The sequence below is a fragment of the Acipenser ruthenus genome, chromosome 25 (genome assembly GCF_902713425.1).
Source record: "Acipenser ruthenus chromosome 25, fAciRut3.2 maternal haplotype, whole genome shotgun sequence".
Classification (NCBI taxonomy): Eukaryota; Metazoa; Chordata; class Actinopteri; order Acipenseriformes; family Acipenseridae; genus Acipenser; species Acipenser ruthenus.
The window spans coordinates 5,322,021-5,339,564 of NC_081213.1; the positions used below are offsets into that span (position 1 = coordinate 5,322,021).

General features: G+C 39.8%; 1 protein-coding gene across 4 annotated transcripts in view; it reads left to right on the forward strand.

Annotated features, from left to right (window-relative positions):
* The window catches only part of LOC117414028 (ribosomal protein S6 kinase alpha-1-like), a 54,802-nt gene that overhangs the window by 14,061 nt on the left and 23,197 nt on the right, over window positions 1–17,544 (forward strand). The window contains exons 1-2 of one of the 4 annotated variants that reach the window (XM_058999364.1): window positions 16,696–16,813; window positions 17,489–17,542. The exons of 2 other annotated variants lie outside the window; for them this stretch is intronic. In XM_058999364.1, the coding sequence (XP_058855347.1) occupies window positions 16,772–16,813; window positions 17,489–17,542 (96 nt within the window). In that variant the 5' untranslated portion in view covers window positions 16,696–16,771. Of the gene's footprint in view, window positions 1–16,695; window positions 16,814–17,488; window positions 17,543–17,544 lie in introns of those variants that run through there. One more of the 4 variants, XM_058999362.1, reaches the window with a different exon arrangement.

The window sequence follows — 17,544 nt, forward strand, 5'->3', positions numbered from 1 at the left end:
CAAGTCAATGGGGTCCAGTCTGATTTGGGTTGTTGGATTGAATGAGAAGACCACGCTAGGGTTTTTATGGAGACCTGGAGTGGTGATACAGTTCTTGATGCTGCAGACCCTAAGATAAGATATCCTTGGAAAGAAGGCAGGGTAGATAATAATGCTTACAAGCCTCTTGCAGTGTTTATAGAAGCTATCGGGCAGAATGGCGTTCACTAGAGTATACACTGTGGTCAGTCTCTGCAGTACAGCACCTCTGATGATGACTTCCACAATGCAGTCAAGCTCTTTTTTCAAAGAAGATCAGTTGGAACGGGAGTTTCACTGACAGCACCCTGCTGTGCATTAGATGGTGTTGGCACTCGCTGATATAAAAGCACTTTGGTTAATTCTAGTGTACGTTACATATCTATAGGAGGCAACTAGGACTGAAGAGCAGCTCCTTGTCAAAGCTGCTTAACACAGATGCGGCAAAAAATAAAACAAAAAACTTTATTATATTAGTATAATTTTTTTGCAATAAAAACAAGTTACAGATGCGTCTTTTTCCATGAGCCTGAGCTGCCAGTGTAAGTAACAAGCTCAGGTGTTTAATGAATCTTCTTACTGCATTGACAGTGTTGTGGCAGGTGTTTGAATTTTATCCAACCCTAGTACTGTACGTCCTCTGCTTTGTTTGATATGCCTGAATGTAAAAGTTCATTTGAGAACCAGGCTGATTTTTACAATTTGTTTGTAGCCTACGGAAATGGAGGATAATGGGGCTACTGTATGCCAACCATACATCTGATCTCTGTTTGCAAGGCATTTAGTTTTTATTACAGTCTCCTTTGCCATCTGCATTATTGCTTACAGCCCTAATATAGTTAGCTGCAGTTTTAGTTTTATTGCTGAAATATTGCAGTAACAAGCAAATGTCATTTAGCCAGCAAAACAGACTGACTGATTCTGCTGATACGATTGTACCTGGTGTTGAACTGCGTTTTGCAAAGCGCTCGACGGCAGAATGATAGCCGTTAGCCGAGGAGGACGTTGGAAAGAAAAAACAGTCAAGGGGGGAAAAAAGAAGAATGAAAAATAGGTCACTGAATTATAGAAACAATCTCTAATTAGAAATTCCTAACTGACAAGGCAAGAGCCAAGCTTTGAAGAATAACAACTTGCATGAGGAGAGGGAATTCTGTTGAGCTGCTCGCTTTATCTGTGCGCTTTTAATCTGAGCAGCGTTTTTGCTGAAAAAGTTCATATTTTTTAACTAGAATTATTTTTTTCTTTCTCCCTGTTTTTTTTTCTCTTCATATTCCAGGGTTTTGTGTTGTCTTCACAACCAAATACTAGTCCCCTTAAGAGGAAATGAGTGTGTGTTGATTATTGCACAAACTTGAGCCTTTGTGAAATAGGTCGCTTTTCACTCCTTGCTGTTCATTACATAGGCAGGGGACATGAAATGCAGGACTTAAGTTAGTCAGGTGAATTTACTCTTTTGGCAAACAATTTGATTAGAAGCCTGGTTCATATAGAGACGTTTTTACACATACAGTACAGTATTTCTTTCATTCTTTGTTAGTCATGCAGCTTCTTTCTTCATCTGTTTGTTTGTTCTTTTAAATGTGATCCACTTCAATCCTTTAATCTTAAGCCGACTGCCTTTATTTCCACTGAAAGGAAATGATTCGGAGGGTTTTAGCTTTCGCTGTCTTCACTGCTGGCTGCTGAAGGGAATTAAGTAAAAGGATTATATACTCCAGTATGGCGGAAATGCACATTAACGCATCGGCGTGCAGTATAAACTGGTTCTCGACTGGATCAGCCACATCAGGTCTTTTTGTCTCTGTTAACTCACTGTCTCCTGTTTTAAATAAGACTTGCTGCACTGTCATTGAGAAATCAGTGAGCCGTGACAGCCTAGCATCTATATCTCAAGAGAACCTATCCTCGACAATCACCCTAGGTTGTGTTAATTAAAATGCATTTATACTTTTAGACTAGGGTAATACAAATAAAAAATAACCTATAACAATCATTGGTTATTACTGGAAATATAAAATGCTACCGAGTTATAATTTAGTGTTCTACTGTTTATGAGGGCTTAAGGTATGGGTTACTTGTATTCATTACATGTGAACTGAAAAGCACATTCCTCACTCGGTTATTCTGCATCCATAAAAGGGTGATAATATTTGTGGCACTGCTTTGTTTGGGCTTTTGCACATATTTGAAGAGAAGGCAAATCTCCTGCAAGCTTCACCAATCCTAGCGCGACCAGTAGCATTCCTCACTTGACCGGGAGCGATTGTCAGCAATGCTTTATTATTGAGGTTGACTCGTCTCTGCCTGTCCCGTCTTGCAGTGATGAAGCGCTGGTGTCAGACTCGTTTGAGACTCGGCAGAGTGTTAAAGGGATGCGAGGGTAATCCATGTTGAAAGATTTCTTCTTTAACCCCTGCTGTGCAGAACTTCGCTGAGCACTCTTTCAGTGCTTTCTTGATTTGACGAGCCTATCTATATCATTAGCAAGAGCACAGTGTTATTCTGAGATCTAAAGACCCCTGCTGATAATTGATTATTTAAGGCATCTGCATTTTAAAAGATCAAACGGTTTATTTTTGTGTAAAAGGTTGCTTATCTTTTACGACTTGTTTCACACTCTGATTAGAACTAGTCTTGGACTACCTAACGTTAATTTAGGTAAGGCAGTTCTAGATTAGTGCGAATCTGGTTCTATTGTATAAAAATTACTCTTGGATTATTTTTATGGTATAACCTGTTTGCTTTAAACACTTATAAATATTTTAACTGTAACCCTGAAGCTGGACACAGCTGCAGCTCTGCCAGAATGCAAAGCAGTTTTGCAGATTAAATTCACATTTTTGGCTAAATTTATAATGGGAAAGAGTCCAACTGCATTGAACTGCCGTTTTATTAATTTGATGTTAAAAACAGCTGTGTTTCAGTCCCGGTTTTGGCACAGAAACATGAACTAGTTGAATATCTGCTTATGTCCTGATACACAAGCTGTACATTCATTCTAGGTTAGGTCTGTTGTAGGTGTTCTGTAAGGTTGCCCCTGGCAACAACCTTGGTGTGTAGGCCCTGGTTTATTTCAACCCTACATGTGTCTGTAGGCTTAGCATATTCAGTGAGTAACCCCTAGAGGATAGATATTATTGGCTGTAAGCCAGGTGACATGAAGACTGACCCAACACAGACTTTATTATGTAAAAATTATACATTTTACACAATGCATGAATTACATTTAATTCATTAAATAACAAACATGCTACCATACAGAAGAGCATGTCTCTCCTTTCAGAAGGGAATTGGATTGGGTGCAGGCTATTTTGTTCTTGAGAGATTTAATACTGGATTATTTTGACTCCTCTGTCAATGCCTTAAGACTGACGGCAGAGGGAATAGAGCCAAGAGGAACTCATTGGAGGATATGTAGTGTCTAATTTAATTACACAGCATGCATGTCAACAGTTGTCTTAACCTCCAAAGTAGCCAGCGTTCCCTTTTTTTTATGAAGAATAAGATCTTACTGTAGAAACATTTACACATGCATACTCTCTATAGAACCATAATCTAGCTACACCACCTAAAATCACATCTAATTATACGGTTTGCGAGTACTGTCAGGAACCAAAGAGAATCCAACAAGCTGTGCACCAAAACACACAAGATTCTTGGAGACTCTACAAGACTACTCCCAAAGTTCTCGCCACCTATTTTTTCTTTAAGGCTGGAAATGGTTAAATTCCTTCCCTCCTGGCCTCGCAGGGATGTCCCCACCTTGTTTCCTCAGGGCAAATATTAACATACCGCAGAGTAGCGCAAAGGGGAATGCCGAGTCCAGCCCACTGCTTTAGTTTTGATCTTACTGTGGCTGGTACCAGGGTTTTGTTTCTAGTAAAGACATGATTCATTTTAGTAGTGCAGCCAGCAAACAAACTAAACAAACAAAGTGTATGCATTATGGATAAAAACAAATGAAGCTCTTTTTAAACGTCTGATGTTTCACATTTAGTTTAACCACTAGGGACACCAATTAATACACCCGCTAATTAATAAAGAGTGATATTTATGCTGTAGAGTCCTGCCGGCATATTCCATATTCCAGTAAAAAAACTGGTTGAAGGAATCAGCCTGAACTCCTCCTGTTACTACCAGCAGTAGCAGGGCAGGTGTGAATCCCAGGCTGTATGCAAGAAGGTCTTTTGAAGCTGATTGCAACAGTTTGGGTGTTTTCTTGAAAAAAACAGTATAAGAAACAACTACAGCATGAAGCACTGAACCTTTTGAGAGTTCTCCATAAGAAAAACCAACAAACTGGAATAATAAAGTTTGACCTTTTTTTTTGCCACAAAGTGAGGACTAAAAAAACTTGGAGTACAGTAAACACAGCTGCCATCATCAGTACTCATGCTGAACCCCACTTCCGAGAAGCACACAGATACAGGTTCTTTTAAGTCAGCCATCAGCATTTTTGACTGGAATGTGCACAGCGGGCATGTGTTTCTGCAGAGCAAGATTTACTCCCGGGCTGTGATCCAGGACCTGCACTAGCAGTGCTTCCAGTGCCTGCAGGAATGCAGCAAAAACCTCAACTGCCTTTCCTTGTCTTTTGTAGGCCCAGGGGGCCAAAAATTGGATTTTGGTCAAACCTTGAAGACCCACCTGTATAAGAAAAACATTAACGTGTATGAACAAGGTGGAAGCTGAGAAAAAAAGGCAAGGAACTTGACCTATGTTTGAACAACAAACAATGCAAGATATTTAGAACTGGTGGGTTATTTGCCCCACTGTGGCAGTGTCGTTGTTCTAGCTGCTTTCATTGCAGTAGCTGTGGAGCGCGAGGGAGTGAAACAGCGTGGTTTGTGTCGTTGGGTTTACAGTTTGGAGGGTAAAGGTTGCACTGTTTGTTTCTGCAGCGCTGCGTGGAGTAAGGTGGAGTGAGAGCAGTGCCGGTGAAGGGCCAGGCAGTGGGAGGGCTTGGCGGTTAGTATAGAAAAGGCTTCTTGCTAGTTTTTATTCCCTTTTTAAAGAGTAAGTTGCTTTTAAATGCCACGATCCCTTCTATGGTGTGTGCAATCATCATGAGGGGTTCTTGTTATTGTGATCAATCAGATACTGTTTAAAAAAAAAAAAAAAAAAAAAAGGAGAGAGAGAGATCTGTGTTCAGCTGCTTTCAGTTCTTAGTTGTCTGTCCTTGGCAAAGTGTCTTTATGTTATTTAGCACTGGGGCCCTCTACTGGCTCTTGCTTCTATAAAAACACCTTAGCTGGTCCTAGACTGTGTTATATACAGTGTGTCTATGGCAGGCAACTACTGTAGAACTGAAGAGCAGCTCCTTAACTCGGGGCACACTGACTGATCAACAACAAATATTTTAGTTATTGCAAAGAACCATTCGAATAGCTCCAAACATCATAAAAGTAAAAAAAAAAAAAAAATCGACACTAATTACACTACTCTTAAATATTATTCTTTTTTACAAACATGTCTATTTCAAAATAGGACTTGAATTTAAAATAAAAATAAAAAAAGCTCTTGGATTATTTACAGCATGGAAAACAAGTCCTGTGTATTATCCTCACTATCTACTGTATAGAACTGTGCATAATTTATTTTGTAAAATGAATGTATCCTTCCTGTCCACCAAACATTATTAGAGGTGAGATTGTGTGTTGAGTCCCATTAACAGGACGCAAGGAGAGAGAAAGAGAATATGAATGGGTATAAATTGTATTGTACTTTTGGATTTTAGCAATGGAATGGTGACAGCGCTTAAACGGTTATCAAGGAAGCCAGAGCTGCTGTAATCAATCGGACCCTTGGACCCTGCAAGAGACAGAGAGAGAAGGCAGGGCTGTCTGTAACATGAACCCGTCACCACTGATGAGGGAGCAGACAGGGCTGCATTATAGCTGTGCTGTGGAGGGGTGGGGGTGGACAAATACAGGTTTTGATGGTGCAGTTCTGCCTCCCCCAGCAATATCTGAACCAAGAAAAAACAGGCTGGTTCATGGTTTGGGCATGCATTTGAATCAGCAAGTGATTTTAGAGTGCGTGGTAGCGTGCATTATCTCAGGGACGGTCTGTCCTGTGTCTTGCCCATTTGTTGATTTTCAGTTTTCTTTATTGTCCACTGCAGACCTTATCCTAGCCTAATGATCTGAGATTACATACAGCGGTAAAGTAATTCTCTGTGCTATTAAAGATGCCATGTAGATTTGGGGATTGACCTTGTAAATTGCTTGCTCAGAATATTTAATACTGTTTAGGGTTATGGTGAAATGAAGTAAACCTTTTTTTGTTGTGTAGCCTGGAATGTGACTTGTACTTGGCAGTGTATAAAACTGCATTCTTGTGGGCGGTTTTATGTATTTTTTCCCCCCCTCGTACTATCCAATTAATTTAATATACAGGCCTACATATTTTTTTTTTTTTTTAGATAATTCATGCACTCAAGCTCTTGTGTCATCTCGTTTTAATGATGTGAAAAAAATAACAGCCTTGTTCTACATAAACCGAACATCCTAATGTAAACAGACGTCTTGATTAGATTTCTTTTAGTTTTGAAGTTTTTAATATAATGTGTGTGAGCATCGAGCAATACCATTCTTCCTGTATACGGGATTGACAAACCCTCCGGTCTATGGTGCTGAACAGTCAAAGGATGGCTAGTTTGACGTTGAAGCGTCAAAAATGGTTCTACAGCTTTAATGTTAGTTTTATAAGGTGTCATAAGTATTACCAAGCTCAGTACAGTACAGTGGGCCAGTTTCTCAAAACGTTTTCTTCCAAATCGCCATTAGCACAGTATCTGAAAGACATTGCATTTCCAAAACCAACAGCAAACCCACTCAAGTCCACCACGAGCCCCTAAATGAATTAGTGTCACTATAGGGGTGCGCTGTTACTAGTTACTCCAACTCGGTATTGCTTTTTCAGCAGGTGTTCAATAAATCGATTCAGTAACATGTATATTTCAAAACAAGAAAATATGTGCGTCACTCAGTTGACAATTGAATATCAATCGATGGCAATTAAGTTCTGCATTGAGTGTTTTAAAAACCGATTTGGAAAATTTATTTTCCTCATCCAGGGACTGAAGCAAAATGTAACCAACCAGCTGCTTTCCTGATTTGACTGACATGTTGTGGAATTTGGAACATGCTTTGACCTCGCAGATTCTGCTGAAGTGGAATACAAGGCATGCAAACTGAAAACTTTCTTTAACTTCAAGAGTTCAGTGGATAATCAAGAAAGTCTAGCATGTCTGCCTGTTGTACATCCCTCTTAGACTCGCATGCCTGAGAGAGAGGCACCTCTTGAAAGTACAGGTTGCTTGCTGCCTTATCAAATTAGGGCATCTGGTGAGATAAGCAAATACACTTGAAATGGAAAGCCGTTCAGTCGGAAGTGGCTGGAACTTGCTGAGTTGTGCAGTTCTGTTCATAATTAGAAAGCTGCACTGCGTTCGTTTAGTTTCGTTTCATTAGGAGGAATTTAGAGGGGCACGGTGGATGTTTTTTGTTGCCCGAGCTGTAATCCAGTTTTCCAACAAAGCTTCTTTCTTTCTTTCTTTCTTTCTTTCTTTCTTTCTTTCTTTCTTTTTCTTTCTTTGGGCTTCAGCTGTTTAGAGAAAAAATATTTCATGAATTTTTTAAATGAACAGGCTGTGATATTTGGGACATTTGTTAGGATTCAGAGTTTGAAAATTTCACTCAAAGGGGCCTGGGATCAGTTGTTTGTCTTGTATTCTGTGGTGCTCGAAATAAAAATGTGTGTACGGTCCAGGATTGCTCCCGGTGAGTAGATACAGCTGTCACTTGGAGACCACACAATTCTGTTCATTTATTTCTGTGCGGCAGCTGCAGTTGCTAAAGAGCAGAATTTGCTTTACAAAGAGAGAAATTCTGATCTACTTCAAAAGCCTATCATCTTATTATTTTTTTATTTTATTTTTTACCAGAGGGAAAATACTCATTGACTCGTGAAATGCACAACAGTGTTTTTACAAAAAAGAAAAGACGATGGAAAAGCATGCCAAAACACTGTCAATCAGCAGTGAAGAGAGACGTGACCGAGCGTTCCTCGGTGAACCTCCAATTCCTTTGATAGAGCGTCAGGAAATTGTACTTTCTTTGCTATGGAATGAACTACCAAACAAAAGCGTACATATAGTCTCAAAGTCAGATCTGCTGTCTTGGCCATCATGACTAAAACTGACTTGCAACGGTGTGATGCAGTTTTTTTTTTATATCTGACAAAATACACAGTGTGAGTGACTGCTCATTTGCAGTGTTTTGCATAACATTTTGGCTCGTCGGTTTAGTATTCAGAATGAGCACAGGCAGTAATCTTCATCACAGTATGTTTTGAGCCTGTGAACATTATGAATTGAGTTCACAGTTAAGTCGAGGGTTGAGTAGGTAATGGAATGGATTTAATTTGTTTCAATAGAAGCGCGGCACTGTCAGTAGTCCAGACCCAGCTTCCCACTCACTCTGAACGGCCGCTGCGACGAGTCCTTTCAAAAGCAGTGACCTGTCTCGTCCCGCTGCCCTTCACTTCACACCCATGGGTCCCAGCAGAGCCATCCTGTGCAAACTTGAATCGACTCTCCTCAAGAGGAGTGAACCGCAAGCGCTTTGCAGAGTTAGCCTCTCCCAGAACTGCTTTTCCTGCCGCAGCGTCGCTGATAATACCTTAACTGGATCGACTATCTAAATGGATAGAAATAGAGGCCCTTATGGCACAGCAGCCCAAGCGTATGCCCGATACAATTCCCCTCATGTTAGTTGGAAACACTAAATTCTGCATGTATCATGATACACGTGATGCTTTGTATGAGGAGGGATGATGGATTACTTTGCTGAAAAGATACATTTAAAAGGAGAGAAGGGGAGCAAGCATTCATGGACCATCATCACAAAGCACTTTACAGAGGTAGGCTGTGAACTGTGCATTATATGCAGTCACAGTATTGATTTAACATCTCATCTGCAGGATGGCGCACAAGGAGGTTAAGTGACTTGCTCAGGGTCACACAGTGAGTCAGACAGTGGCAGAGGTGGGATTTGAACCGGTGACCTTCTGGTTACAAGCCCTGAACTTTTAACCACTGGACCACATCGCCTCCTCAGAGTTGATGAGTCATGATGTATTGATTCACAGTGCTCATGGGTACCACATTCAGTATTAAAGCCATTTGGGCTCCAGGTAGAGTGGTCAATATCTCATAAGTTGAGAGAGAAAGCTAACAGTACATTCACAATCTTGAAACTCTCTTGGCGACCCAGTCCAAAATAGAACCTAATAAAACATTTTGAATGTCATTTTAGTAGTTTACAGCCAGGTACGACAGTAAACATGTCGGTGCTCTGGATAAGGGAAAATATTTTTCCAATCAGCTTTTAAAATGAATTGCCATTGATTGGTACGCTGTTGTATGTAAATGTTTTGAAATACACACACCAATGACTGGATTTATTGAATCTAATTGAATACCTGCTTATTAAATACTTCTTAAAGATGATTCCAAATATCAAGTTTTTACATGTCCCTATAACTCAAGTTTTCTGACCTGTAGATAAATGATTTCTGTTAAGTGTCCTCTTTCGCTTCAGGGCACCTAACTGTTGCTGCAGTCAATTATCTTCCAGGTAATGACTGCTGTGTCGTTCATGCGTGCTTTAAACAGAACCCTTTCTGATTAAGTGTTATTATAACAGACTGCTCTCCAGTAGAATCAGAACAATAACTTGCATCCCATTAGCTTCTGTTTCCTGCTGGCTCGCACTGTCTAAATGTTACCCTGTTTCCTCTCCCATGTTCATGCTCTGTAGAGCAGACGTTTAGGAAAGTGAGTGTGAGGCACAGCTGGGTTTCTAATACCTGATGCAGTGCCATGTCCCCCGGTGGCACACATTTAGATGGTCTGTTTGATTCTCTGCTGTTCGTGTTCAGGTGAAACAATTTGGTTAGAGAAACAAGACAAAAAAAAAAAAAAGAAATCGTCCTATTTATAATGCAATTCCACCACGAATGCTGAAAGTTCCTGAAGACAAGGCTGTTTCATCTGGATGTACTTACCTCAACAGTAGAAATACACATAAATAAATAAATAATAATTGGAGCTTTTTGCAGCACTAAACAAAAGAAAGAAACAAAAAAGGAATATAAAATGTCCCCGTGGGAACCACAGTAACGAAATGTTAATAGAAACATGCAATTATTATTATGCATGCAGCGAGTAATGGAAGGGTTGTTATCTTGTGGAAAACAGTCAAACCAGAACCTTAAATGAAATGCAGGAAGCACTGATTCGGGCAGCCTGGGCTTCTTCACCAGTGTTCTGTGTTTTAATACACCGCTCTTCTTGCTGGCTGTCAAGGTTAACTGAGACATTTATGCCAAAAAGCATTTGTACAATGGGTTGTCCTTTTGTATACATACAGCTATGAACAAATGCTTTGCTTCGCCCCATGGAATCAACTCATTTTGCTTCATGAAGTTGAATAAACCTGTTGAATAGTGTTACATTAACATATTGAATTACACACTGCTTTGTAGCTTTCCATGTACTTAATGAAAAACTGAAAAAAAAGAAATGTGACATTTCAAATCTAGCATGAAATACTGTACTACTATTATGGCTTACTGTATGAGGAGAAGCAATCCCTGCCGGTTTCCCATCCCCCACCCCCTGGAGCGTCAGAGCCAATGTGACGCCCCCCTCGGGGTCCCCAGCAAAGTTTGGCAACTTTGCACAGCCTGGATGCGAACTGGTGCCATCCAAGCTGTGTGACTCATCCTGCGCTCCCAGAGGCAGCGCTTTAACTGGATGAGCCATCCCTGGGACCCCCTTTTATAATTGGACATTAATTGAGAGAGAAATAATAATTGTACAAAAAAGCTGATCTGTACAGCAAGGTCAAAATACTGTGCTGAAGAATTCTCTTTGAAAACCTTTTTTTTTTTTTTTTTTAATGCAGACTGACAATAGAATCACTTTCATATCTAGTATGTGGATTTGGGTCAAGGGGCTGCCATGGAAACCACTTAATGAGTAAAGGGCCAATACAGTGCATCTTTGTAACAGCATGGGTATAGTATAATCAAAGTGACAAGGGCAGCGGTGTTGAGAAAAGTATGGGAAAATTTACTGTGGTAAACTTGTATAAGGGAGGTTGAAATAAAATGGATCAAACAACACAGCACTACAACTGCACACCTCGGGGTTGCAGATGAAGGGGGCAGCAGCAGCAGGGCTCTGGAGTCTCTCGGCACTCTTCATCTTGACATTTAAAAGCCGTTCTGCGTTATTAGCTGACACGCTTGTTCTCCGCCTATAGGGGAATGCGCTGATGCTTGATAGTGTGTTCTCTTACCGTGAAACTCTGTTACGTCAAGAGGATTAACAGAAGCATGAGTCATCTTCAAGAATGAAGGCTTCTTTCCCACTTGTCTATTTTCTTTATAGACTGTATAGGGTAAAAAAAAATAGATATTATTCTTAAATGTGAATACCCCCAATGACCTATAGTTTGAAATATAAAAATATATATAATACCATTCTAATGGAGCCATAATAACGGAAAAAAAGAAAAATTGCTACATTTCTGACAAATACTGTGGTAACAACTACACTCTGACAATGCTTCAGTAGTGTTCTGCTCATTGAATGTGTTTTTTTTCTGCATTTTGACTGTACTGACTTCAGATTTTCCTTGCAGTCTTTTCAAACCTGTTAAATGTGTATTGGGATACTTCAAAAGATCTTTATATGGCTCCGAAGCCATCTTAATGGAAAGATGTATCTGAATAAGCTGTACCTACCTTTTTAACCTCTAGGTGGTGCTGTGTCAGTGTTTCAAATACAGTATTTCAACAGCGGGTGGGGCGTCGAAATTGAGAAATACATTTCCTAAGCTGCTTCAAGGGTTAAGGAACAGCACTGAGCTTGTTTCATGTAGACTGGGTCGATGCCTCAATGTCGGGAGCACTTGGGGGGGCTTTGTGACGGAGGGGAATCCAGGAGAGTTTAAAGACCAGGCTGTTTTAAAGACACTACTTGAAGCCATCTGCAGCCTTGCCTTCACGACTGAGAAAATGGGAAAATGTTGCGCTTCATGTTACAAAGTGCAGCCTTTTTGCATACAATTGGCTTAAAAGATTTATCTAAACCCGGGGTTTCCTAATGTGTTGCAATTTTAGTTTGGACTACTCCCAGCGCAAAACTAGTGCAGACACATTGAGGGACCTCCAATCGCATTTGTATAAAATCAAGAGCCTATTGGACTAGAGCCAATTACAATCCGAAACGTCTAGAAGAGGCTCGGGTTGTATGATAAAAAGTGAAGATTGGTGCACCAATCAGTTATCTAGTTCACGGACTGCAGTGCATAAGGGTCCCGGCTGTTTTAATGAGGACCCATAAACCAATGCATTTTCACAAATTTAAGCTAGTGATATTTAAAACTGCAGTCAACACTTCCATTGCGCAATGGATTGAGATCAAGGAATTGTGGTAGCCACGAAAGATGCCTGAAGTCTGTGGTCATGCTCTTAAGTTGTTGCATGGCTGATGGGTGCATCATTGTCTACTCAGATCTGTTTTGACTTGTGTTACCTTCTGGAGGTGTTATGCTGGCTGACAATCATTCAAACTAAAATGGGAGATAATGCAACAGCAACTATGATTGGCTGACGTACAGCATTGGGTTACCTTGGAAACATTAGAACTGGTAGCAGTGAGCGATCAGGCCATTCATTCAAAGGTGCCCATTCTTTAATATCTTCCTTTCTCCCCTGTTTTCAAAGACCTTGAGTATGAAGAGTTGTTGTGTGTGTTTTTTTTTATTAAACCATAATCATCTGAGAGATGTAATTTGCTCCTTCTAAAACTGAACAGCAAAGGATTTGTACAAAAAAAAAAAAAATATTTAAGGATTTTGGTGACCCAGTTTAATATTTTTTTTTTCCCCAGTCTTGAATAATTTTCTGACATCTGAAATAAGTTTTCTTTAATGAGCCTGTTCTGAATCACATTAAAGGGGATTTTGAGTTGTACTGTACAGTGGGGATTTGACCTTTAAGCATATTGTACAAAGTTATACAAAGGCGTTCTTCATTTATTTGAAATTGAGGGTGGTGGTATCTCTGCACAACAGTACAGTCCAGTGAGATTGTAATGGTGAGGACAAGCAATGCTGGAGCGCAGTGTGATATGTCTGTGTGCTTGCACATTTGTAGGTGCTTTACAATATCCGTTTTATCAATGATGCTGATGGACTGTAAAAATATCAGCAGTAAACAAACTTCAAACCAGATAATAATGGAGTCAACTGAAGTCATTGTTACACTGTTTAGTGATTCCATGCAGATAAATACATATTCCATGCAGTATGTGATAATATGTTGCTATTGGTTACCATTGTAATGTCATAATTAACAAGAAACGGTTCCTTTGTCCGTGAAGATTCTGTGTCATGTTTTGTGTTTGTTCCACATGTTGTTGTATAAAAATATTTGTGACAATAATAACTTGCTAAACACCTGTGCAGGAATGTTAACTACAGCACAGATGAGAATCGAAGAAAGATTAGGACTACTGGTGTATTGTCTAAAATTGAATTCTCTTTAAAATGTGATTTGCTTCTGGGTTTTTTTTTTTTCTTCATTCTAATAGGTTTTTAACGGTCCGATAAAGAGAATGAATTGCTGTGCTTTTTTGTCAACTTTTTTGGAATGGCTGTCTGTGCATTGACAAGGACATTGAGTTAGTAGTCGTAGTAGCTCATGTTTTGAAGGACATGTGATGGTTTGCTGTGGTTATCGATTATTCCAGCAGTGATTTTATTGCTTAGTGTTTTAATGCATAATTAAGATTGCGGTTTACAAAATTCAGCATTTTCAGATTCCAATTTTCAAATTGGAGGTCTCCCAATCATAGTATGGTCTTAGCGCTCCACCTAGTGGTCAGAGTGTAAAGACCGTGAACAGTTTGCCGCTCTGTGTGTTGCAGTAAGGTGCACTGTGCTTTTGATGTGACCTTCTGAAATGAATTTAAAGGCTCACCACACATGGATTTACTGCGGCTTTGTGTGTAATTTGTTGCAGAAGTATTTTCTTAGTCCAGCTGATTCACTTGACCGCTTGAAAAGTGGTAGTGACTGCATGAAAACGAAAATCTTTAACCTCCATTAATTTCAGCCCGCTTTTGTCTGAGTCATCTGGCTGAAGAGACTCTAATGCTAAAACCCTCTTTGCTGTAAAACTGTCTTCTAAATGAACCTGTACTGGGGTCTTATGTAAAGTACCAGCAGAAAAGCGTGAATGGAGAGTTTCAGGACCATTAATCCGCAAACCCTAATGCACATGTTTTCTTCTTTTTTTTTATTTAATCATCGCCAATGGTTGTGGTGTTATTTGCCTTGCTGTCGTATCATCTGCGGTTGCAATGCTGTTTCAAAGTCAGATTCTGGGCTGCTTCCACCCGTAACATTCTCATGCAGATTACCAGCTCACCCACAGTCTCTGCAATTGTCCAGCAGAGAATATAAATAATAAATAAAATGAATAGATCCATTGGCACAGATATTTGCTGAATACATTTGCAGAGTTCACATCAACATATTCCTGTCTTGCTGTTCTACATTTACAGCACACTGTGAGCACTGATAGCGACATGACAGTGCTTTCAGCACGAAGACAACCCTAGTTTCAATGTCAAAAGTGAAAAGAAACTGCTGTACTGCATTTGAGTGGATTTGTCTGTCTTGTATTAGACGTCTGCTGTTTTGAGATTTCAGAAATCTGTATATATGTCTATAAACATTTTTTTCATTGTGACGCACACTTCATTTCCCATACGTATGGTGTTGGTTCATTTTTCTCAGTATTGTAGTACCCCACGTTTCCAAAGTACGCTGTGAATCTATGGTTTTTGCATTGACAGTCAAACTGTAATTTAGCAGTAAACCACCTTAAACCTCTTTCACATTCAAAACTGCTGGCACTACCATTTAATATCCTGGCTGTATCAGTGGTAAGAGGAACAGATACTGTTAAAAGAAACATGCAGACTGGAGCAGAGCTGTGCTTGTGTACCAGTAACAGTACTCTGTGTGTTCTCAGACAGTGTACTGTATGTTTGTCAATCTGGAAACTAGTCCTTCTTGCTCTTCTGCAATTTGATGATAAATATACTGTAGGCAATTTTAGAGTTCCTGAAAAGTCAATTCTAATAGTTCTGGCTCCAGGCAGGCTCCAATGAGGTTTCCCGTAAACTCCCCTTGCCATAGTCCTGGGCCTATGTCATGTAGAAATTGCTGAATAGTGCAGTGGTTTTGTGTTGTGAATTACTGTAAACCGTAATTATATTATGTCCCCTGGCAGCCTTTGTGAAAGGAAGCTGGGACTGCAGCAAGAGTGGGTTCAGAATCTGTGTCGTTTTATTCAGTAAACTTGCAGCATGCCGTTGGATTTCTAGAGGTTGTGTTAAGTTCCTTTCTTGCAGAACTTACTGCAGTGTCTATCAAAATGCATACAGCAAGTGAAATAATAATGATGCATTCCTCCAGGTAACAAATCCTCAATGGATTATTAACAAAATAATATCAGGATCCGAATCGGTAACGGACCATTATTGGCTTTCTCAGTATTGGTCCAAAAAAAAAAAAACCCAATCGATACACTTTTCATTTGTCGCCAGAGTGTTTGAAAGCCAGGGCTCCAGAGGTGAAATGCATGAAAGAGTAATGTACGAACATATTGACCTACAGCTCATTAAAATGCCTCCCTTACAGGGATGGAAAGGGATGGAAACTCCCATTGCATAGCAGTTTGATCCATTCCTGGTTTTACTATCTAATAAGACACCTGAGCTTGGTTCCTATACACTGTGGCTAATCAGGCTCATAGTGAAACCTGGAATGGGTGAAACTGCTATGCAATAGGAGTCTTCTTTCCATCCCTGCAGTTACAGTGGAGGGTGAGCTGATATTGTAAGTGCAGATGCAATGAATTTTTTACACTGTGGTTTGTTGGGCAATGCAAAACATGTGACTGTGAAATGTGACTTCCTCTTTTTGCAATGGGAGTTTTATTTATAGCCATGGAAAGTATAATTTGTACTGCATTACATTTTAGAAAAAAAAAACTCTACCCTATCAAATTACATACATGTACAGTAAAATGGGTGTAATTTTTATTCCAGGCCTCACTGATGTACTTGTTTCCTTTGCGTGATGCCTTTTTGATACCTTCATTGATAAATTGTTATAGAACGGTTGTTTATTTTTTCCCACCACATACATTGCAAGCTGTTTTGTAATTGGAATTGTCCACCAGTATTGCCACAGGCTTTGTATTTTAAAAATGAACATGAATACCATATGCAAAAGTAATCATTTGCATCCAGGTTACAAATGACCCTCCAACCCCTGTAGCGCACAACAGAACTGGTGAACGATTGAGACTTGGATACTGAAATGGGGGTAGCACATTTATTAATACCGTATGTTTGCTTTTGAGGTGGCTGAGGAAGTATGACTAAGCAAATGGTTTTTATACGGAAGTTACATGTTTTCTATTTTAACAATTGCCAAACTAGAGGAGGCTACTAGCACAGGCTCTCCTTCAGGCATTGTACACCATTTGCATGTGGGTGGGTGTGTGTGCGGGTGGGTGTCTGTTTGAGAGGCTCAACAGACAGGACAGTTAGGCAGGCTGAAGATGACATGGGAGGTCATGACTGGGTGCTTTTGAAATGTGGAGTTTACTGTTTCGGACCAGACGTCGTTACCGTGAGGCAAGTCCTACTGTATCTTAATTATAATATCTTATAGCCCATTGCTATACGCTACTAAAATTTGTATTACCCTGTCATTATCCTAAAAGGGAATAGTGTGGCAGCCATAAGCAGTCAGTCTGATGCTCCATTATGTAAATCTCAATAAGTGATTTTCTTATTTGTATTTTATTTATTAAAGTAGGTCGCCTGAAATGACATTTTGTGAAGTTTTTAGTTAAGGAGCTTTAACTGAGTTGTGGTGCAGCTGTCTTCAGATCCTAGTTGTCTGTCTTAGACACATTTAACATGGGCTAGTTCAGCCAAAGTGACTTTTAAATTCGTAGCACCAGCAAAAAGGAGACTTGATCCAAAGTAACTCGAGAGCTAGACGACGCTGGCTCTTACTTCTACAGTATAAAAACACTGTGGCTGGCTAGCATATGTAACATGTGTCTATGGCAGCAACAAGATCTGAAGAGAAGCTCCTGAACTATAACCTTACCTTAACCCAGACTAGAAAAGAAATAAAAAAGAAACAGTATTTAAGTAATTGCAATAAAAAGGTCATTTTATTTGTAGCAAGCACACAGCAAAGACATGCATTGTCGCGGTTACAGTATGGTCCTGTGTAATCTAGAGTGATATTTTGTCTTGCTTTGTGTACTGACTTGTGTTTCCCCAACCTTACCACAGGATAAAACAGACATAACTTGGATAGAGAAGGACTTTGCCAATATAGCCACCACGGT